The sequence below is a fragment of the Anoplopoma fimbria genome, chromosome 11 (genome assembly GCF_027596085.1).
Source record: "Anoplopoma fimbria isolate UVic2021 breed Golden Eagle Sablefish chromosome 11, Afim_UVic_2022, whole genome shotgun sequence".
Taxonomy (NCBI): domain Eukaryota; kingdom Metazoa; phylum Chordata; class Actinopteri; order Perciformes; family Anoplopomatidae; genus Anoplopoma; species Anoplopoma fimbria.
In genome coordinates this window covers 5,330,499-5,354,551 of record NC_072459.1, presented here as the reverse complement: position 1 = coordinate 5,354,551, position 24,053 = coordinate 5,330,499, and the positions used below count along the sequence as shown (strand labels likewise).

Below are 24,053 nucleotides of genomic sequence, written 5' to 3'. Positions count from 1 at the left end.
GTCACTACAACACACACATTGATAATGAAGACACAACACTGTTCTGTTACTGTTTTCTGTGCTTGCCAAGAGTTAATTTGCTAATGACGTGAATAATAAGGCTATTTGACTTGAAAGTTCAAATGGGATTTTTAAATAGCCTCGTGCTGAAGATGAAGCTGGCAGATTAACTTGGCAGGCGAAGAGCTGCAGCTGCAGTCACACAAGTGCTGTGACACTGCAGAGCTGCACAGCTGTGATTGGTGTAGCTGGGCTAAGATGAAGTACAAGTACAACAGCAAGTGTTTATACTCCCCACATAAGAAATAAAAGTAAATCAACAGAGTGACAGCTTTGCTTATGAAGCTTTAGTAGTGATGAAGCTTTAGTAGACAATGGGGGGGGGATTACCAAAATAAAAGCTTACATCCCCAGTGGAGCTTGTACTCAAAATATTTCATGACCATCACCTCGTCAGGTTTATATATTTCTGTGTATAAGTGGAAGTTTTAGCCTGGTAGTGGTGCTCGATGAAATTCACTTATTGTTGGCTCAGTTAAGACCTTCATGATTACATTTATTGATTCAATCAATCCACATTTAAATGTCTAGGGAATTAAAAAAGCATTATCATTCATCTGCTGGAAAATATGGATGAATACCATGAACATTCGTACCTATTATATTAATTACAGCACATTTAGAAAATCACTTGGCTACTTCCTGGAAAATAAATATTCAGGCTCTGCTGCTGTAAAAGTGCAGCTCACAGACTTTTTTTTCCAGCTCTGACAGAGCAGCTCATTGTGTTGCAACTCAGTGCAACTAATTAAAAATGATGACTGTTTTCTTTAAAATAACGTGTGATTGGAAATAATGAGATTTTTTATTTTTTTTATCCTTTTTCCATTTTGACATTTTAGGTTCACTCAACTTTCCACTTTTTTTGAGAAAGGAGCTCTTTAATGAGCTAATAATAAAAAAATGTTTTAAACAACATAAGTGTATTTATGTTATTGTTCGCTAGAGTTGAGGTCAAACTGTCGAGGTATTTCACACAAACACTCTTGTTCTATAATTATCACACTAACTTCTGATTGATATTTTTAGATACAATAAGATAAAATAGAAGCAAATGAGCCATAATGTTTCTTCACTTCTCCCGTCCCTCCAGGTGATTGTTATGGGTTTGAGCGACGAGCGTTCGGACCACCTGGTGGACGTGTCGGTGGTCGACCTGCTGCAGGACCGGGAGGGCTTCACCTGGAAGGGCCACGACAGGCTGGAGCCGCGACTCAAACCCGCCTCCTTCCCTCCGGGCTTTCAGCCGCTGGTGCTGGTGCAGTGCATGCCCCCGGCCTCCGTCACAGCGGTGGCTCTGCACGCCGAGTGGAACCTGATCTCCTTCGGGACGAGTCATGGATTTGGTCTGTTTGACTACCACAGGAGAAATGCTGTGCTGGCCAGGTTAGGGACACACACACACACACACACACACACACACACACACACACACACACACACACACACACACACACAACACACACACACACACACACACACACACGAACACACATATGTTTGTGCTTTTACCTTTCCTTCTTTTCTCTCTTTCTGGCACATACACATTTAATACACAGTCATGCTACAACATTTAATTTGTCTTATTAATGCAATCTCTTTTGGCCAATCTCAGTAAAAAATAGGATAATGTAAGCTGATAAATTCACCATATTGCAATCCAAATCATCACCTTACTGTTCTTTACGTTCTCATAGGTGCACCCTGCACCCTAATGACTCCTTGGCGATGGAGGGCCCCCTGTCCAGAGTCAAATCTTTGAAAAAGTCCTTACGACAGAGCTTCAGACGGATCCGCAAGAGCAGGGTGTCGGGCAAGAAGCGCCCCATCACCACACCCACCAGCAAGGTAATAGACTTTTTTTGATTCTTTTTTGGTTGTAAAAAAGCCACACACATCAAACAGACTGAATGAAGTTCTGCATTTTTTATTTTTTTTGTCATTTGCAGGTTCAGGAGGCCAACGCCGCTCTAGCAGAGCAGGAGGACGTGGCTCCGATACAGAGAAGGATCGAACCCCGGTCAGCAGACGACTCGCTGTCTGGAGTGGTCCGTTGTCTCTGCTTCGCTGACACTTTTCTACGTGACGGTGTGTTTACTTCAATAATTAAGATTATGAAGTGAATGTAGAACTCTGACTATAACAGAACAGCTTTAACAGAAGTAGTATTTTGAAAGTTACCAGTATCAAACATATCATTTCCACATCACTAACTGTGCTCCCGGATCTACCAGGTACTCACCACGGCGCCACACTGTGGGCGGGCACCAACTCGGGCAGTGTGTATGCGTACGCTCTGGAGGTGCCCGGCGTCGGCTCGGGACGTGTGTGTGAGCGCGGTGGGGCGGGAGAGAGCAGCGTGTGTGTGGAGGCAGTTTTGGGCAAAGAGATCCAGCTGATGCACAGAGCCCCCGTGGTGTCCATCTCCGTGTTGGACGGCCGGGGGAAACCGCTGCCGGACCCGTACGAAGCCTCCCAGGACCTCGCCATCGCACCGGACATGACCAACGCTCACTCTGTCCTAATCGCCTCAGAGGAACAGCTAAAGGTAAAGGCTGGAAAACACAACTGTATTATAATTTATTACACAATAAATGCATGTTTGTATCTGTTTAGTCAGTCTGTAGCAGTGTTTTGTTCCATCTGTTTTTTGTTTTGCTAAATTGTAATGTACATCTATTGACAAATAATCTTGTTTAAATCACTTCTTAAAAAACTGTTTTTACAGACTGGCTTTTATGTGATGTTGCGCTTTAATGCTTTTTTATTATTGGTTTTACTAAGTTATTTTACAAAATTATTTTTAATTTTTTATTTTTTATTTTTTAATTACATTTTTTTTTTCTTAGTTCATTTCTATAGTATTGATTGGTTTTACCGTTTTAAATATTGTGCTTTTTAATGTGGGTTTAACTATTGCCTTACTTTTTCTGCTTTGTCTTTTCAAAGCACTTTGTAAACTCTGTTTTTATATGTGCTATATAAATAAAGTTATTATTATTATTATTATTATTATTAAATACTTGACCACGTCATTTAAAGGCAGGGTTGGGAATCTTCTTCAAAAATATTCATCAATTCATCAATTTGATCAAATCAAATGCTCTTGATCCTGTATCTGTCACTGGATTCTTCCACTAGATAACTTTCTCGCTAGATTTAGAATTTTTGGGGTTAGCTTCTATCATTGGAAAAGAGTCGGCAACACTGGGCTGGGCTTTTTGGTTGGAAGTTATAAAATCTATCGTATTCTTCTCAAGATTCATGTAGCTTTAAAAGTCACCATAAAAGGTTGAGACTGGGTTTAATAAATCATGAGAGACTGTCGATGTTACAGTTTGAAACCCTCTCTCTGTCTCTCTCTCTCTCTAGGTGTTCTCTCTCCCCAAAGTGAGCGCAAAGACCAAGTTCAAGCTGACGGCGCACGAAGGCTGTCGGGTGAGGAAGGTGGCCCTGGTGGTGTTCGGCTCCACGGCTCAGGAGGACTACTGCGAACACACACTGGTCTGTCTCACCAACCTGGGCGACATGCACCTCTTCAACATACCTGGCCTTCGACCACAGGTGGGCTTTAGGGGAATGTCTGCATGTATTTTGAAGAAATTGTGTAACACTATTAGTATATTAGACAACTATTGATCTGATTATGTGTGTATTAGTTTTACTAAGATATTCATGATGCACTGGTAATTAATGCCTGTGTTGTGCGTCTTTAGGTGCGCTACGACTGCATCCGTAAGGAAGACATCAGCGGCATTGCATCCTGCGTCTTCACAAAGAACGGACAGGGTGAGGAACACATGCGTTATTTTGATTGTTTTAAGTTCAGTAAAAAACGAAAAGTAAAAACACTCCCAACACTGCAAAATTGAAGAAATCAGAGTATTTTCACTAAGATTACACAAAAAAAAAAAAAAAATGCTTTTTTACAGTAGAAAATTGTTCCCAATGAATCCCAAGTTCAACCTGTTTTGTTTTTTTTTCTACACAGGGTTTTACCTGATCTCTCCCTCAGAGTATGAGAGGTTCTCGCTGTCTGCAAAGGTCCTCACTGAACCGCTCTGCTCTCTTCAGCTGGACCGACCGCTAGAGCCCACACCGGCCAGGTAACACACACACACACACACACACACACACACACACACACACACACACACACACACACACACACACACACACACACACACACACCTGCATACCACCCACTACTACTACCACTGTTATTATCATTAGTCCCATTTCTATTTCTATTACTGTTACTAATGTCATTACTATTCTGATATTTTAATATAAATTCTATAAACAAACCAGACTCGAGGAATACCTGCTCATTGATTTGCAACATTCTCCAGGGGCCCACTGTCAAGGACTCTTGGTGGTCCCTGGACCCCACACTGAAATCCACTAAACGTCCTGTTCCTAGACCTCTCTCTCTTGTTACCACCAGCTCCAGGCACTCAGCCGCATGTGAAACCAAAAGAAATGATACTTTTACCATTATTGCTGTAGTTTTGCTCCATCTACTGCCAAAGTAAACGCTGCCTGCTCGTGTGTCTTTTCAGCGATGGTACTACGACGCAGACGCAGGCCAACGGAACCCACAAGAACCAGATGGGTCAGGCTGAGGGTACGTCTACACACACACACACACACACACACACACACACACACACACACACACACACACACACACACACACACACACACACACACACGTGTTTTGTCATTGCTCCCCCTTTCTCCTCCCCCTCACTTTTCTCTCCTCTTGTTATTTTTCTCCCCCTGTCCATTTTAGCCTCTTCATCACTCTCTCTTCTCTCTCTGAGCCTCTTGAACTGGCAGGGGTTCCCCTCCGGTCTCCATGGTAACCATTCAGTATGCCCCAGTTGCCTCTGTTGCCCAGCGCCTCCCTCCCTGGAAGGAACTGATGGTTGCCGTGGAGACCAGAGTAGTCTAGTTCTTTACCAAATTGTAACAGAAGTTATCTCAAGACACTTTTCATACAGAGCAGGTTTAGACTGTATTCTTTAATTTACAGAGATCTAACATTAACCCATGAGCTAGTAGGTTGTTGTGGAGACCAGAGTAGGCTTTGTTCATGTCTTAGCTGGCCTTTCACCTGGCACTCAGACTTAAATATGTAGACAACAGAGAATGTTCCTTTTTGAAATATTGTAAGAATAAATGCATCATCAAAAAAAGTATGTTTACAGTAGAAAACACAGCTTTATAAGACTTGGCAAATGGTTAACTGTTGCTTTTTGATTATACATTTGTAATAACTTCTCCTTTGGTTTGTTTGTGTCCACCTGACAAATGTAAATAAAACATTTATTCTTCTTTCTAGCTCTGTTTTTGGTCTGGAATGGAAATATCTGCCCCTTTTAGCTGCTAAATGCTCCACTTAGTTCTCCAGCTACTTGCTAATGTGTTTGGTGTTGAGCAAGAAGTGAAGTCTATTTTAAGAGTTTTTTTGTTTGTGCTGAAAACGGCTTTTTGCGGCTCTCTATTGCGTGAAACAAAACTGTATTACTAAAACAATTATTTGAATGATGCTTGAAAGCTTGATTTTCTGTCAATTTGTCACTACGAGTTACTCCTTTGACATTACAAGCAGTCATTTGACCCATTTTAATGTAAAATTATTGATTTAGAGCAGCTTTAACTGAAAACCAGGTTCGACATGGAAGAAAATGTGACTCAAGTACACTTGAACTAAGAGAGAGAGAGAGATTACTAGGGAAACTTTTCCAATAAATGTCCTTCAGCAAAACGCACCACTATCCACTATCAGTCCCCTGGATGTAGAAACATGTTTCAGTCCCCGGCTCTTTTGGTTTCTCCCTCACAGGGCAAACAGAGGATCCTCCCAGCACCCTGTCCTCTCCCATCCTGGACACCCCTCTGGACTCCCCCCTCAGCTGTGGTGACATCACCCTCGACTCCACCGGAGAAATCACCGTAGAGGACGTCAGGGATTTTCTAACGTAGGCACACACACAAAAGCACACCCACCATTTGCAATGCTTTAAAATTCTTCTTCTTAAGGCACTAATTAAACTTTTGGTTTGTGCTGCGCAGCACTGTGGATGAGGCAGAGAATAACCTGAAGAACATTAAAGAGGAGGAGGGACGCTCGACTGGCATCCTCATTAACTAAACAGGTGAGAAACAAACAACCCACACAGATTGAAGTCGCACAAACACACACCGGTATGAGCAGATGCATGGAGCTCACACTACTAAGACACGCCTCTGGGTGTATGAAAGGGGATAGACACACACAGACACACAGACACACACACACATAGAGAGAGACACCTGTTTCTAATGGAACCGGTCCAGAGTGTGCAAACTTCAAAGAGTTTTTCTGTCTGAGGGCTGCATTCCAGTTAAATGTCCTTCACTCTGGTCTCCCTCCTTTTTGTGTCTTTAAAAAGCCAGCAAAGCAGAAATATTTTCCATGGAGGTCAATTGAACAGGCTCCATACAGATCACAGCTTTAATACAGCTGTTACCTGCACAAATATGCTCTTATAAGTTTCCTCCAAAGGAGTGTTGTTGTTTTTTATAAAAGGCATATTAGAGAAGATGGGAGCTCCAGGATTTAGCAAAAGAGAGGAGATTATCATCACCGTTGGACAATGAATTTAGGATGTGTTTATCACATTTACTGAAAAAAGGGAGCTTAACTTGAGTTTTTGATGGTTACTTACTCTGCACTTACTGCACTCATCCATTCAGTTAAGTAGTTATAAATCAGGATGTAATGGTCGCCTCCCACTGTCCGTCATCTCGGCTCTACTTCATTTTTTAAAACTCTCTGCTACCCTCTGGTGGTGCCATCTGAACATATAGATAATAAACCGAATAAATGAATTAATCTGTACTGCATTTATTTTATTTTTGATACATAAAATTGTCCTTTGTATTGATAAGTAATATTTACATTTTAAGAGGTTTATTTTTTTAATTAATAGTGTTTTCGTTATTAATAAATCTGTCCGTCTTCTTTTAAATAACCTCTTTTTTTTATCTATAAAAATCAGATTTCAATTGCCAGAGCCTGAATGATGTCTTTAAATGTATTATTTTGTTAGAACAACAGTCCAAAACCTACATAAATATTTTTTTTGTAGTCGTACAGAAAGTAGAGATGCAGCAAATCCTGTAATCAAGTAAAGTATTTTGTTTGATAAATTACTTAATTATTTAAAACTTTATCACAGGCCCACCGTGTTTTTCCTTAATTAAACATAAGAGCAGCATTAGATTTGAACATAAACAAGGTGTATGGATAGGGATGTCAGCATTTTTACCTTCTACAGCCAGTTACCATGGTGAGCTAAAGTGTTAACATAAAGCTACATCCTGATGTTAAATGGTGACGTTTATTTTTTTTGTTGCTCATAATGTTTTCTGATTGTTACTGAAGTAGGAGCTCAAGTGTTCTGGATGGACCACAAACATCTCCCATCAGCCCTCTGTGGAGCCCTCAACAGGCACTCGGCACAAACTGGGAGGAACGCCTTCACACCAGTGTTGTTTGATCCTCCAACTGGAAGAACTACATCTTCTTCTTCTTCTTATATACAACCACTTTGGAAACATGACATTGCCTCCCACATGGAACTAGAGACCTAGCTAGCACAGAGTGTCGCCTGGATGGACCTGGAGCTGATGATTATGATTCCATGCACTGAAAATTGGACTGTTTCCCATCATCCATCTTGGCTCTCTGTGCGATCGTTCCTTTTTGGCGCTTCTACCCTCGGAGACTTGATGGTCGTTGGGCCGTTCTCCAGGAAAGAGCCTGCGTAGGAGACTTACCAGTGACGTTTCTGTGTTTTTATTTTTCTATCCACAGTCTTTTTGGCGTGCTGGGTCTGGTCTTGAGGTTTTCCCCCAACAGTTGGAACTGTAATCGACACTCAAATGGCGCTTGTTGATTCCTCGTGCACACTCGTGGATGTGTCGGATTGTTTTGCACGCTGCCTAACGCCACCAGAGCCCTGTGAATGAGCCCTGTTTATGAAAGGAGGATGTAAAGCAGAGACTGAAAGGGAGCATTGTGGAGTCCAAGACTGTAAGGAAATGAAGTATTTTGAACATTTGAATATTGAAGTCTGTAAATTGTATATTCTTCCCCTCTTAGGTGCCATTGAGTGCATTTGAATTGCTCCACCCAGAGTCCTGTGTGGGCCGAGGTGGTTAAATGTTGTTACAAGCACATCACTAACAAGGTTTTGAGAAGCTCTCTGAAGATGAAAAGTACTTGGATAATGAAGGTTTTTTTTGTAATACAAAGATCGATGCTCTGTTACATATGTTTTGTATGGCTTTTGGAAAAAGTAAAGATATTTTAATGACAAATAGAAAGAGGCGACGCAAGATTTCACACAGATTTTAAAGGGAACCAGCTGTTAAAGAGGGAAACTAAGGCGCTACTACGTATGAAGGACTAGAGGTGAAATAATATTTTTGAAATACCTTTTATTGATTAACGCATGGCCCAAGTTGCAAATACATTTCTTTATCTTTCATTAAAACTTTGATTAATTCAGTTTTTATCAGGCAAAATCAGCAAATGAGCTCAGAGTTCATTGTGTTTCATGTTCCAGTTTGGTAAAATCCTGGTTAAAGAGAATGGAAAGAAGGTAAAGTATGTGATAAAACGAAGCGTTGTTAAATTCCTCCCTCCTCCGTTACATCATCTCATGCAGAAATCTATTTGACGGGACTCAGGGAAGTGTGGCGAAGGAAGCAAAGTCAGTCTGAATGGGAAGTGTGACGTACTGTGTACTGAGATGCACCCAGGAGATACTTTCTTTTGTGGGTTTTCTGTGAATCGGTGCACTCTGGGTAATATTGGCTACATGCAGAGCTTTGATCACCAGTATTTTTAACCCTTTTAAAAAAAAGTTTTACTGTGTAAAAATATAAACAGTATCTATACCTAGGTTTACAGAAGACAGGTTTATAACAGCGAGCCGACGATAGACTAAAGGTTAGAGCTTTGTAGAACCTGTCCTAGCCTAAGAAACGCTCAGTATTCAAGCTTTTTGATCACATAAGACTAAACAAAAACGTAAAAAAAGGGACCTCACTACTAACTAATGTTACTCAACAGGTAGGAATCATGTTAATGCTTTTTTACTTTTTGTGTTAGCTTGTTTTGGTGCTCTGGTTGACACATGAATAATTAACCCCTTGATGCTACAGCTGGCACCGTTTACCTTTTTTTTTTTTTTTTATTCCACAATTAAGAAAAATTTGTTTCCACTTTTGTCATTCAGTTTTGTGTGTAGGATTTTAATCGGGTCATTTAGCGATTTTGGCTGATGAAGAATTGTGAATGTTAATAAAATTATTTACTCTCTATAGGAATTGATTTTGACTAAACTATGTCCTTTAATACCTTTTTGGATATAGTGTAGTATGACTGTTTTGACATACTAGGCTTTGACTCTTTTTTATATATATATATATATATATATATATATATATATATATATATATGACTTTTTTCGACATACTATATTATGACTTTTTTTAACTTTTTTCGACATACCATATTACGTCCTCTGACACATTATTCTTTCTATTCTATGACATAATATTTATGACTTTTTATCGCAAAATATATTATATATCTGTAATGCCACACCATACAACTTAGGACATAATATTCATGAATTTTTCATGACATATTATAATGTGATATTTTTTTAAAGCAAAACACTCTAGCCAGAGATTAGTTGCAGACCAACCAGGTTTTTATTCATCCACAATAAACACATACAACCACGACAGTCATTTTCTCTACATAGCAGACCGTGGACCACAGGCAGCTTGGGGTCCAGACAAGAGCAGCGCTCGATGGAAACTGATGGCTTTGTCCTGTCACGGTACAGGGAGCATTGCCCCTGAGGTGACATCAAAACTACACAAACCACAACAAAAACATTAAAATACATTTTTACTTAAATCACAATCATCTGCATGACCTAATTTATGCTACACATTACAATAGAGTTATAGAAAACATGAACAGGGGAAGTACACTAACACACCTCTACTTATTATCTCATGGTATCTCACAGAACCATAACATTTGTGCTCAGATATCCTTAGGACTTTTTTAGCCCAGATTCACACCCTTTCATACACCGAAAGGACAGCATTCGGGAGCAAATGGGGGTTAAGTGTCTTGACCAAGGACACAGATACATGGACTGGAGGAGCCACAGATCAAACCTACAAACTTGTGAATGAATAACGACTAGCTACCTCCAGAGCCGCACATGTCAATAAATAACTCAACCCTTTGAGTGTGTGTTATATTTCTTTAATCTGTTTTATTTCAGTAGTATGTCATAAAACAGTCATTGTATTCAATGTCATGAAACCTATAAAAAAAAAAAGGATTGGTATAGTAGGTCATAAAAAGTCATAGTATGTCAAAAGAAGTCACTGTATATAGTATAACATAAAACAGTAATAGTATAGTATGTAATAAAAAGTAACAGAAAAAGTCATAGTATAGTATGTAATAAAAAGTCATAAATGTCACAGTATAGTATGTCATGAAAAGTAAAAAAAAAAAAAAAGTTCATTGTAAAGTATGTCAAAAAAAATGCCACAGTATAGTATTACATAAAAAAGTCATAGTATAGTATGTCAGGAAAATAAAATAAAAGATTTCACAGTAAAGTAGCATAATAGAGTATTGCATTAAAAGGTCACAAAAAATGTAATAGTATAGTATGTCACAGAAAGTCAGTAACAGTACGTAAGTACGTGATAAAAAAGTCATAGTATGATATGTCATAAAACATCACACAAATATAGTATAGTATGTCATCAAAATGTCATCAGTATGTTTGGATTATTCATCAAAATGTTGGACCCTGAATTGGCTCCAAGACCAGCCAAAATTACAGAGCTATCACTCTGCTCATTTTTCCCGATATCCCTTTTTTATTATTACGTCTAAGGACAGAACCAAAGGTATAGATGAGGGTTACATATTCTAAATTGTCATTTTAATAAATTATCAGTAGGTATGCAGAGGTTAATGCGTTTTTAGATGAGACACAGATTGTGAAAGAGCCGTCGACACCACTTGCAGAGCAGCGGAGATATTTCTGCTGGTGTGATGACTCTTAAAGCATAAACGATCTTTTCCGTGACGCATATTTCGCGCGAAACTCGGTTTTGGAGAAGCTAAAGCGAAGAGAAGGGAGACATGAGTAAAAAGGACAACGGTGAGAGTTATATCATATGTCACGATGTGTTTTAACTGTCTCAAGGTAGCTGGTGTTTCTGATAATCATATCGATCCACCATTAACCGTTAGACTTCACAGATAATAAGGTTTCAAGCTAAGAAGCTATCAGCTAACGTTAGCTCCTGAATGTTTCCATGTGAGCTCCCTCCAAATACGCCCACCTTCACAACATGCTGTACATCCAAGCCGTAAATATATAATATGTACAGTACCAGTCAAAGGTTTGTTCACAGCTTCTCATTCAACTACTTTGAAGAATCTAAAATATAAAACATATTCTGGTTTGTTGAGCATTTGTTTGTTTACCACATAATTCCATATGTGTTCCTTCATAGTTTGGATGTCTTCAATATTAATCTACAATGTAGAAAAAATAAAAATAAAGAAAAACCATTGAATGAGAAGGTGTGTCCAAACTTTTGACTGGTACTGTATGTCCCTTACCCTATTTTATAAAATGTTATTGACAAAACAAATGACCAATTAGCGATGTTGTATTCTAACAACAGAGGGAGCTTTTAAATTATTATTTTTGTAAACTTTTGATAATATGCTTTTATCCTCTAGTTATATATTGTAATTATATTTTCAGACATGTTTGGTTAACCAAAAAACAAACCAAAAAACAGGCAATTCCTAGAATCTAAAATATAAAACATATTCTGGTTTGTTGAGCATTTGTTTGTTTACCACATAATTCCATATGTGTTCCTTCATAGTTTGGATGTCTTCAATATTAATCTACAATGTAGAAAAAAATAAAAATAAAGAAAAACCATTGAATGAGAAGGTGTGTCCAAACTTTTGTGGTACTGTATGTCCCTTACCCTATTTTATAACATTTTATTGTACAATGTTGTATATATCTATATCTAAAAATAAAATATTTTTCTGTCGATGTTGTATTCTAACAACTAAAAAAATATATAAGAAAAATAAAGAAAAAACATTGATTTGAGAAGGTGTGTCCAAACTGGTACTGTATTTGATTTAGAAAGGTAACTATTCCACCAAAGTGTATTAAGTCAGATTAAAGGATCAAAACCATACACATCTAGATAAAAAAAAAAAAACCATAAATAATAATAATAATAAAGTTTCCATTTGTGCACGTGTCAGTGCTGATCACATGCTGCTGCTCTCCACAGGTGCGACCCTCATCCTCGCATACCTGAATGAGAAGAACCGACCCTACAGTGCTCAGGATGTCTTCTGCAACTTACAAAAGCAGCATGGATTTGGCAAAACGGTGAGAATTCATCCTCACCTATAAGATGCTGTGGTGTGTTTGCAGCCTATAATTAATGATTGATTGTATATTTGTGATGTCACCAGGCAGTGGTCAAAGCCGTGGAGCTGCTGGCTCTAGAGGGCAAGATAAAGGAGAAGATGTACGGAAAACAAAAGATCTATTTTGCTGATCAGGTTAGTCTGTGCATCTGAGATTCTGTTCTCTTATGGAAAGCAATATGCACTGAAAGTAATGCATGCAAAAAACTTTTCCTACAGTCTCAGTTCAAAAATGTGAACGATACAGACCTGAAGGCGATGGACTCTCAGATCTCACAGCTCAGTGCGGAGGTGCAGTCCCTCACCCAGAGCTGCAGACAGCTAGATGCAGGTGTAGTAAACGGGTCATCTTTACAACGTGGTGTCTCCAGACAGAGCGGGGCTTAACTTTTCTCTGAGCCTCATTAAGATATGTGAATTGTGCACTGTTTTTAGGATGTTACTAACAGCTACACGTATATGTATATATATGACACATATTTAAAGATCAGTGTGTAGGATTTAGTGGCATATACTGGTGAGGTTGCAGATTGCATCCAACTGATTGAATCTGCTCACCCCATCCTTTCCAAGCATGTCCAAGAACTACGCAGGCCTTCAGGTGAAAGTCTCTCTCTAGAGCCGATGTTTGGTTTGTCTCTTCTGGGCTACTGTAGAAACACGACGGTGCAACACAGCGGACTCTAATAAAAACATGGTTATTTATATTATATTCAAATATTTCCAACAGATCCCCCCCTTAATCCTACACTCCTGTTCCTTTTAAAGACTGTATTTTTGTTGTACTGCATTAGCAAAGTGGATGCCGTGTACATTTACGTGACATCTCCACTGACAGAGTTGAAGGAGCTCAACAGTCAGCTGACGACAGAGGAAATGATGTCAGAGATCCAGGAGCTGAAAAAAGAGAGTTCAGGGTACAGAGCGCGTCTGGAGAAGATTAAGTCGGCCACAAATCACGTCACGCCGGAGGAGAAAGAGAAGGTTGGGGAACACATTCATGCTTTTAAATTACAGCAAAACATCTTCGAAACCGAGTGAAGAAACTAATAATGTTGTTTTGCTCTGTTTGTTGTACAGTTTGGTAGTCCAATACTCATATTTTAATTTACAGGTTTACAAAGACCGGGATGTTTACGTGAAAGAGTGGAAAAAGAGGAAGAGATTGGTAATGTATATGGAGCTGCAATGATTAGTTGATGAGTAGATTTTTAATTATATATATATCTAATGGATTTAGACTGTTAGGCAGACAAAAAAAGCAAATTGAAGACAACATTTTGGCCTCTGAGAAATTGTGAAAAGTGAAACTATTTTTAAATTTAATTTATAGACTTAACAATACAGAAAAAACCATAGATAAACCGATAATAAAAATAATAATTAAATGTATAATTGGTGCCAAATACTATTTAAATGAGGACCACTCAACAACTTCTGTGTATTTTGCAACTGTATCCTGTGTACTGCCACATTTTAAATATTTAAGTTTAATTAAATAAATAGTCAAGTTGTCAGTATCAACAGTACATAAATCAGGAGATAAAAGATGAGAAAGAATAGTGTTTAAAGACATTCATTGTTATCGTACAAAGATAAATGCAGTCGCCACTAAATTTTAAGCTTTGTTTGTTTTTCTCAGGCTTCAGACATGATGGATTCAATCCTGGAGGGGTATCCTAAGAGCAAAAAGCAGTTCCTGGTAAGCAAAACAAGCTCATTAAAAATCCACATTTAAAACTTTACTTCATACCGCTACGTTCTTTAGTACTACTGAGAAGTTAACTTGGTGTTTCTCTCACAGGACGAGGTTGGAGTGGAGACTGATGAGGACTGTAAGGTGGTTGTTCCAAGTATTTAAAAGAACACGAGAACGTTTATTCATCCTCTTCATCAGTGTCAGACTGTGCAGTGATGAGCTGAGAATACAGATTATACATCAGACCGGTCTGAGCCACAGAACATTCTTTATTTATGGCTTTCCTCTTGAACAAATGGTACATCTTTAATAAAAGCTGAATGGCAAAAAACAACTTCCACTGTATTTGAAAGTACATTTAAAACACAAATAGCTGAGACACAAGCACTGCACATAAACGGAGAAAACACTGGCGGATGTTTGTTGCCTCGTAGGCAACTTTGGTTTATTTTTCCCTTTTTAAAGCCATAAAAAAAAAGATAAATGTCAACGAATTAATCATTATAGCTTTGAGAGCTTCTTTGTTCATTTATGTTCAAGTCCATTATACTGCTGTTATTTTAAACTGTTCCTTAAAGAACCACAATGTATAAAACATGGACGGTTATTGTGACCTTCAGGTTTTATGGAGGGTTGTCATGTTTTTTTCCATCTCTTTTGTTAATCATCCTTTGTAATGCTTCTTCACTCAGTGTCCAAGTTATTAAATGTTCATGTCTTTTGATGCTGAAGTGCTTACAGAATTTTTTCCAACAAAAGAACCAAACTCATTTCTTTTTCAGTTATCTTAAAACATTAAATATATTTAACAGACGCGAGGACCGATGTCCGGCTCTATGATTTGTCCTTTTCTGCTGCATTTCACCTCCTTTCTTTTACTTTGAAGTGAATTAAGCGGAACAATAATCAATGACATTTCTATAAATAGGTTGACGTTGCTCTTTGGATGGTGATATACAGTAGATGGCTTTAATAAAACAACTTTCAAAAGATAATGAAGCAACAACAAAGGGTAAAAAATGATCATATCCCTTTGATTAAAGCAAGAACAGTAAAGTGGCTCTTTCATATCGAACAGATAATCCATGTGTGTGACAGATTTGATTTATTCAGGTACTGGAACAATAATTAGCTTTTGTTTAAAAATCAAAGTTGATTATTTTTCAATTCATCATTCATTACTGTAAATCTCTCAGCGGGAACCTGCGACTGGTGGAGGCTGCAGTGATTCTGTTTAGAAAAAGGATCAGTTCAGTCGGAGCATTTTCTACCTGCTGGTGTTAAAAATTAACAAGTGGTTCTTATTATTTCACTGCTTGGGATTATTGATCATAAAAGTCACTGACGACCAAATTAAATAGCATCAGTCATGGTGGCATGAAAACCACTCACATTCAATAGATTTTAATTTACATAATTTAATTCAAGAAAATGCTTATTGAAAAGTAAACTGCAAAAAACATACATACATATATAGACAATGATCTGTGCCAATTAGAAATCTCAAGTTTTGTCACCATAAAAAGGTGGAATAGCTTGTTTTTAAACCTCAGGAGTAAAAATGCTGAGACGCCATAAAGCATATTTCCTGATGACACAGTTAGGAGAAAGGACAGTTACCCTGCAGTGGTACAGTATTTAACAGTGTCTGCTACGGTTACGGAGTGGTATGGCTGACTCACAATGTTTGTGCACTGAAGCTGATAGGAGCCCTTTGGATCAGAATTAGGCAGCATGTGCATGCGTTATGTAACAGAGGGCGGGGTGTGTGTTCATCACCCGTCTCTCTATTTCAATTAGGTTGATTTCAGAAGCAATACGATCAATAAACTCAATCTGTAAGAAGATTTATTTAAAGGCAGCTACAGTTACTTCAGATTGTGGAACTCCTAACGGACACATTTAACATTAACATTCATTTACAAACGTATTAAGCTCTTGTGTTTCCCCTGTAATCCTCAGCAGAACAATATGAAGAGATATGAACAGTCAGCAGAACCTGAAATATGCTCGATTATCTGTATGTGTGCACACTTACAATCAGAGAGTAATCCTTTTAATAAACATGGCACTTCTCAATCCATCTCTGCCCAGAGTGTGAGGTTGAGGTAATCCGATTGCAGCCAGGGAGTCACTGATGATCCTAAGTGAGTGTGAATACTGTGATGTGGCCTGAGGCTGATTGAAGTTTTTTAGACTTCACCCTGAGAGGCCAGAGTAAAACCCAAAGTCAATTTATGGGAGTCAAGTCCAGAGGTTTCACTCAATCAATAAAGCTGACCATTGAGCACTCCGACAACGAACTCCCTCAGCGTCTAGGAGAGAACGGGAGGAGCACACAAACCGTTATCATCTCGCCATTTTTGCTGTGTCGGATTTGCCGTCCACAAAGCGCCAACAAATACTCCTCACCTGTGGCTTGCAGTGCTCCTCAATCCAGCTGAAAACGCAGGCGGACAGTTCCTGAAAGCTGTTTACTGAAACGGAGTTGCTGAACGATTCGAACAGAGAGTCCATGATGCTCTGGAAGATGTTGAACTTGACCTGGTCCGACACCTGATCCTCTCCCTGCTGCGGGTTGTTCTGGTGGGCCTTCACTATGTGCTCATAGTTCCTATGAAGAAAGGGCGATAAATATTCACTGACATCACAAAATATGCAATTTAATTAATGGCCACAACTAATTCATAAGCAATTATGAACTTGAGCTAGTTTAAGCATCATGATATAAATCTAAACGCAGCATTTTGAGCTTTTATTTGAGGATGTTTTGATGCGTCTTTTGAATTATAGATCTGATGGTACTTTTACTTTATGCTGTTTCAACATTGCCATCAATGCATTTCTAACCAGAGTGTTTTTTCTCTATGTACAAGATCAGCTTTTCTATTAAAATCCATCTTTTCATCTTTCTGGATGCAGAGTAAGTAATGCGGTCTTACTTTGCCAACATTTGTGACTATAGAATAAATTATATATCAAAAAAAAAGCCGCTCTCTCACGTTTTCATGATTTTCAGCGCCATCACTTCTTTTCTTAGAAGAGAAACTTCCTCCTCTTGCTTCTTCTTTTCTTTGTGAAGAAAATGGATGTAGTCGATTGCTGCAGAGAGATACAGAAATGCATCAGTCAGGGGGTTGTGACCCTCCACAAACACCAGAAATGCCACCACTTCCTCTTTTCTACTGAAATAATGACATTTTAGAAAGTGCAAATATCTCTGCTGTGTGATATTTTTGTCTCCATCTTCTTCTACTGAACTCTGTTGACCTGTTAACATGCTAATTGATATCTTTGTTTGTATTCTCTTCTTTTTTGCTTGCTTTTTGTAATGTGAGCATGCGAGCTTGGATCTCTAATTTCGGGCGGAGAGTCGTCTTCGGTGTTTGACAAATATTAGAAAAATAATTGATGACAAAACACATTAAGAATTGCATTGATTGCACAGACAGGGATCATCCTCATTAGAGGGGCTTGGCGACCGCACAGTAGGTATTCAAAAGTTCAATGGAAGCGCTGCATTTTCCATAAACACTACTGTGCTAATAATTAAATAATAAATAAGGTCTAATGATTCTTAACTACAACACTTCAGGGATAGACGTGGGTTTAAATATCAATAGCTAATAACATACTGTGTGGGTGAAAACACACAAGAAGCACAATTCTACTTTGCAATAATTCACCACTTTCACAATCTGGCAAACTTATTAAAATATGCAATAATCAAGATCCGTATATATCATAGAATAGTGGTATCAAAATGTGCCAAGGACCACGACATTTGTGCTTTTACGGCAAAAAATGTTGAACTAAAACTTTCAATTTGGTAACTCCATATCCTTGTGGCAAACCCTATTCATAAAAATGTCATATACACATTTTCAATGCCAACATTTGTAAGGTATTTTGTGTTTCCTCTCTTTTACCCTTACTTAAGTCCAGGTCCAGCACTGGATATAAGCAGCATGCAGATTTGTATCACGTGACTAAAGTGAGAAATAAGCCAGAGACTGGACTTTATTGGACAACTAATAGATAACGATGCCTCTACTGAGAGTTGGATAGAAAACGCTGACCTTTACTTACTTGCCCATATTACCATCCTGCCTTAAAAGAGACAGCGAGATGTCAAAAGATGTATTAACTTCTATCTAAATACAAACATCATTCTCAAGGGTGACCGTTAAGTGTTCATCCAGTAACATCAGATCTTACTTTTCTGTAGCACGGTGGCCTTGCTGATCTTCTGTGCTCCCACTGCAAAATCAGACTGCTGCTGGCAGGTTGGGACTATGGACTGGAGGTCCTCGTAGCCTTTCTAAAGTAACACAAAAACATAAACAAGAATAAATACTGAACAAATAAAAATATAAATATGCATAGCTGTAAAACTTTGAACGTGTGTGTGTGTGTGTGGTGTATCTGCGGCGAGTCACAGAGACCTATTTGCAGTCTTTCGTAGCGTTACCTTTATAGCATCTCTACGCTTCTGCTCAGCTTGTGTGTGCGCTTGTCTCCGTCGATCGCTATACGACTCCTTATACGACGTCTCGTGTCTGTAGTCGCTGTCTTCATCATCTAGTTCACAATATATTAACCATCAGATCAATAACCATGCTTCTGACCTCCTACTGTGACATGGAACACCAGTTGGCACACTGACTAGTGTTGTCATAATATAAAAGTATAGATGCGCATCAATACTGAATATTTGAAAGTTTTAATACTTGTTAATTGCTCTCTCTTCTCTCTGACAGCAAAATGACACACACGCGCACGCACACACACACTTTTAATAAAAAAATAAAATGATATCCCCTCTAATGTTGTTAGTTTTTTCCCTGTGGCGTCAAAAAAGATATCAATATTTTTCAAAATATTGTATCTAAGTGCTAAATTCCAGTATCGTGACGACACTAATACTGACAAATGCACATTTACTGATGTGCTGTTAAGTAGAACTTTTCTGAAACATAACGAGGAAAAAGCTCATTTAAGTTAGTCTCGTCAAGATTTAACAGTATACGTTTCTGAGACTGTAAGATGAATTTATACAGTTTCTTAAAATGCATATCCTGGAGCTTCAGTCCATTTTCTTCCATCGCAGAATTTTAGCAAACGCTTGACCTTTTTCACCACAACAAGATTCAGAGAAGTTGATTCAGGCCTCAATGAAGGTCTATAGATAATTGCAATGCACTTTAAACGGGACTATGCTGGACATTATTCAACAGAGGTAACTAATAAAAACCCTGCTATGCAGATGCACAGCATTTTATTTCACATATAATTACGCTGTATAAACTTGAGGTGTATTGTACTGAGAAGCAGGACTGGTCTGTCTTAGTCTATCAATGAGCTTTTACTTTAATACACAAATAACGCCTATTATTCTTAGAAATGCAATTCCAAAGTATTTGACAGAATTTAGAGTAAAAGTATATGCATTATGGTGATGACATTCTAAGTGAGGCAGAGTCAAAGAAAAAATTCACATCAAAATATAAAAGTAGCACAAATCGTCGCTTTAAACTGACAGCAATGTCAGATCCCCTGTGTTCCAAACATCATACCTGTATTTGGTACTGAAGAGGCACTTGTTGAGCCGATGCTGTTGGCCCTGGACACAACTGAACCCTTTCTGCCAGTATCAGCAAATAAACCTACAGAGCAAGACAGCAGAATACAGTCCATGCATAGATTGACATGTTAGCTTGTCCTCTGGGAGACTAGAAACACAAGATCGCCATCAGAGAGCATAAATATCACACGATATGACAAACAACAGGATGTGAGCTGACTGAATATACTCACTAGGGTCGAAGCCGCTGTCGCTGAAAGCGCCGTCTGTCTGCTGAGCCATCACCAGACAACAGGGGATGGAGAAAGGAGAAAATAGAGACTGAGACGCTGGTATAAAAAGGGCGCTGCCCTAAATACGATGACAATAGACCAACAGCTCACCTGCAAGACAGACAGTCCAAACCCCCACTGAGCAGTGCTCTATATTGTCCAATTCAAGTGTGCAGTATCCAATCAGTATTTCCATCACAGAGGGCAACACTACACAATAGTAACTTAAATTTAGAGTTCCAAAAATTGGGTCATGTTCTTTTTTTTTTTTTTACAGTTATTCCAGGGGGCCAAACCCTGAAAACATGTTCAAAGTCTTGGTAAATGTTAAGATGTGTACAGTACCAGTCAAAAGTTTGGACACACCTTCTCATTCAATGGTTCAATTTTTATTTGTTTCTACATTGTAGATTAATATTGAAGACATCCAAACTATGAAGGAACACATATGGAATTATGTGGTAAACAAACAAATGCTCAACAAACCAGAATATGTTTTATATTTTACATTCTTCAAAATAGTTGAATGAGAAGATGTGTCTAAACTTTTGACTGGTGCTGTATGTTTACCAAAGGTTTCACTCCCTTTACCTGCAACAGAACCCTTTCAAAAGAGGAAGCCTGATCAAATGTACATCAAATGGTCTCTAACCCTCTTTAAGAGTTTGGTATGCTTAGAATGAACTGGATTAGGCAGAGGAGGATTAGGAAATGTCTTTTTACAGCTGCTGTCCATATAAACAGCTAGATCACTATCAGAAGACTTTGATATAAGAGTATAGTGTTACAAGACTTTTTACAAGGTACAGTTCACCAAGTCATTTTCTAATACCACCACAGTGTTTGGCACAGTCTGAATATAACCTTACAGTACCAGTCAAAAGTTTGGACACAGCTTCTCATTCAACTACTTTGAAGAATCTAAAATATAAAACATATTCTGGTTTGTTGAGCATTTGTTTGTTTACCACATAATTCCATATGTGTTCCTTCATAGTTTGGATGTCTTCAATATTAATCTACAATGTAGAAAATCCCCCCCAAAAAACATTGAATGAGAAGGTGTGTCCAAACTTTTGACTGGTACTTTTATATATTTATATATATATAAAAAATAGTGCAAATAGTATTACATTTACATTCAAGCCTTTTTGTTTGTAGAATAAGAATAGTATATATATATATATATTAGTATTATATATTTTATATATATCAATAAATTACACTATATGTATGACAAAGACAGGTTGTAACGGAACCACAGTGGTCGCCTCAGGGTGCTGCAACAGAACAGGAGGACATAAACCCTGTAATGCTGGATTGAAACTGCACAGGTATGCCACCGGAATAAATATGAGCTGTATGGTGTTGCTGCGTTATGCTATGTGCAGCAACTGGCAGCAGGAAGTGTGTGCGTGGCCTCAGAGCTTCACAAATCAAATGTAGGCAGTTGCATTTGTAGTGCAATTGACCGAAAACGTAATGATGTAAAGACAGGGCTGAATTCTTGTTCAATGATTTATTTAGCTTTTTATATTAGAACCGGACGAAGATGAATTTGTAGACATTTGTTGTTACTTTGACATAAACCTTTTTATATGTCGGAAACACTTTAATTCAAAGCAGTAAAATAATGAACGAAACAAAGTGCACAGAGACATACTATGTAGTATGCTATATGCTTTTACAGAGGATTCCATGCATGTTACAGCCATTAAGTGTATGCAATAACACACAAAGTTACCAGCATTTGGACATGGACAAAAAACAATTGCTGCTGCTCAGGCTCTTCTATCAGAGTTAAGTCATATGACTTTATACCGAAGTCAAATTCTTACACTTTTGAGGGGGGGAATGTGTTAAAAACAAAACATGCATCAATCAAACCCCTCAGTTATTAACATGAACTTGAGAAAGGCACTTGTTATTCAGCTACTTAATTGTAAAAGAGAGCATTTGTTTGTTTACCACATAATTCCATATGTGTTCCTTCATAGTTTGGATGTCTTCAATATTAATCTACAATGTAGAAAAAAATAAAAATAAAGAAAAAACATTGAATGAGAAGGTGTGTCCAAACTTTTGACTGGTACTGTATGTCCCTTACCCTATTTTATAAAATGTTATTGACAAAAAAAAAAGACCAATTAGCGATGTTGTATTCTAACAACAGAGAGGGAGCTTTTAAATTATTATTTTTGTAAACTTTTGTAAACAATTCATCTTATATTTTTAAATCTAATAATATGCTTTTATCCTCTAGTTATATATTGTAATTCTATTTTCAGACATGTTTGGTTAACCAAAAAACAAACAAAAAAACAGGCAATTCCTAGAATCTAAAATATAAAACATATTCTGCTTTGTTCAGCATTTGTTTGTTTACCACATAATTCCATATGTGTTCCTTCATAGTTTGGATGTCTTCAATATTAATCTACAATGTAGAAAAAAATAAAAAATAAAGAAAAACCATTGAATGAGAAGGTGTGTCCAAACCTTTGACTGGTACTATATATATATAAGAAAGAAAAACCATTGAATGAGAAGGTGTGTCCAAACTGTTGACTGGTACTGTATATATAGTTTGTTTGCATAAAGCAATGCATTTAAATGCTTAATTAAAGGTGTATATTCTGCACCTTTCTGTCAGACTGGTCAATAAATCAACACTGCACTTTTACATGGATGTTTAAAATAAATAAATAAATAACAAAAGCAAACACAGATGTATTGTGGGTACAAACCAGGAACATGATATGTCCCCTAGTCCAGTCTCTGGTTGTTTACTTAGTGAGCTAGCTGCTGTGACGTCACACCTAGCTATGCTAACGTTAGCAGTGGAGCTAACAAAGCCCCGCTCCTCCGTAACGTGAGCGTTACTTCCACTACTGCTCATAACACCGTGTGCCACTTATCACTGCTGTCCCGAGGCAGACGTGCTAACCAACGTAACAAAGAGAGTTGAGGTTAATTAAGCAACTAACTAACAGGAGGGACTTACTTTCCAGTGATCCTCTGGCGACGCTGTCGGGTCCGCCATCTTGGAATGTAGAAACACTAATAGCCGTGCTGCCTTCGCGGGCTGCTCGTAAATTCCTACTCTCTTCTGCTTGATAGAAAAATAGACACGAAATCTCCCTCTTTCGTGTGACAAAATTAAAAATAAATAAAAAATAATTACTTTTCACAGATCCAGCTGTATGAGCTAGTAAAATATTTTGTAATTCGTGCACCTTTGAATTGATAACTTCCGTCAAAGGCTAATTTAACAATCATTTACCCCCACGGAGCTAATTCGTGTGAACAAATTTAGAAAAAAACAGGTAAGCTTCGTCATGAAATAGCTAATTGGAACAGTTTGTCAGTGTTAGAGATGTTAGAGAAAGAACAGTATTTATTAGTATCATTTTTATTTCTTCACAAAGTCCATTTAGAGTAAAACGGTGGGAAGGACCCAATTTCCGACGGGTCCCCGAATGCAGCCATCATACATGCAGTAGATGGCTTCAAACGCAGAGTGGCGCTGTTTTACAACCTTTTCTACCCTGAAGCTGCACTTACCTGCCTCCCACATCAACCTGGCCTCATGTAAAGGAAAATGACCAAAACAATTGTTGCCCAATGCAAGTTAAGCTAGCTTCCAGAGAATGAGTGGTTCACCATGAAAAGTGGTTTCATGGTGAAGGGAAAGTTTCCATTGGTTCATTTTACATCTGCACATTCACATATGTTTCTTCAACCTTACACACTATTTCTGCTTTATTTAATTCCTGTGTAACCCTATCTCTCTCTCTCATCACTCTCCTACTTCTTGCACCATTCGCCAATCAGTTACCGTGTTCATCCTCCACCCTG

At 38.1% G+C, this 24,053-nt stretch overlaps 3 protein-coding genes across 4 annotated transcripts in view; 2 read left to right on the top strand and 1 right to left on the bottom strand.

Moving 5' to 3' along the window:
* Window positions 1-9,443, top strand: part of llgl1 (LLGL scribble cell polarity complex component 1) — a 37,385-nt gene extending 27,942 nt beyond the window's left edge. The window contains exons 14-24 of the mRNA XM_054607019.1: window positions 1,154-1,446; window positions 1,758-1,908; window positions 2,010-2,148; window positions 2,295-2,608; window positions 3,433-3,624; window positions 3,777-3,849; window positions 4,052-4,166; window positions 4,623-4,687; window positions 5,912-6,047; window positions 6,142-6,224; window positions 7,496-9,443. Coding sequence (XP_054462994.1) covers window positions 1,154-1,446; window positions 1,758-1,908; window positions 2,010-2,148; window positions 2,295-2,608; window positions 3,433-3,624; window positions 3,777-3,849; window positions 4,052-4,166; window positions 4,623-4,687; window positions 5,912-6,047; window positions 6,142-6,220 — 1,557 coding nt within the window. The 3' untranslated portion in view covers window positions 6,221-6,224; window positions 7,496-9,443. The remainder of the gene's footprint in view (window positions 1-1,153; window positions 1,447-1,757; window positions 1,909-2,009; window positions 2,149-2,294; window positions 2,609-3,432; window positions 3,625-3,776; window positions 3,850-4,051; window positions 4,167-4,622; window positions 4,688-5,911; window positions 6,048-6,141; window positions 6,225-7,495) is intronic.
* A 1,790-nt stretch (window positions 9,444-11,233) lies between these two features.
* psmc3ip (PSMC3 interacting protein) lies at window positions 11,234-15,158 on the top strand. Its single transcript, XM_054607942.1, has 8 exons — window positions 11,234-11,327; window positions 12,499-12,599; window positions 12,686-12,775; window positions 12,860-12,971; window positions 13,479-13,624; window positions 13,755-13,808; window positions 14,283-14,342; window positions 14,445-15,158. The coding sequence occupies exons 1-8, from the start codon at window positions 11,309-11,311 to the stop codon at window positions 14,499-14,501; spliced, it is 639 nt and encodes a 212-aa protein (XP_054463917.1). The 5' UTR covers window positions 11,234-11,308; the 3' UTR covers window positions 14,502-15,158.
* A 94-nt stretch (window positions 15,159-15,252) lies between these two features.
* On the bottom strand, window positions 15,253-23,261 carry mlx (MAX dimerization protein MLX). Of its 2 annotated transcripts, none has more exons than XM_054607940.1 (8): window positions 23,200-23,261; window positions 20,157-20,196; window positions 19,916-20,005; window positions 18,811-18,920; window positions 18,558-18,660; window positions 17,342-17,441; window positions 16,752-16,953; window positions 15,253-16,654 (listed from the first exon to the last, which is right to left on the bottom strand). In XM_054607940.1, the coding sequence occupies exons 1-8, from the start codon at window positions 23,236-23,238 to the stop codon at window positions 16,607-16,609; spliced, it is 732 nt and encodes a 243-aa protein (XP_054463915.1). In that variant the 5' UTR covers window positions 23,239-23,261; the 3' UTR covers window positions 15,253-16,606. The 2 variants fall into 2 exon arrangements, with proteins under 2 accessions (XP_054463915.1, XP_054463916.1); XM_054607941.1 differs by having other exon boundaries at window positions 20,157-20,193.
* Between the last annotated feature and the right edge of the window lie 792 nt (window positions 23,262-24,053).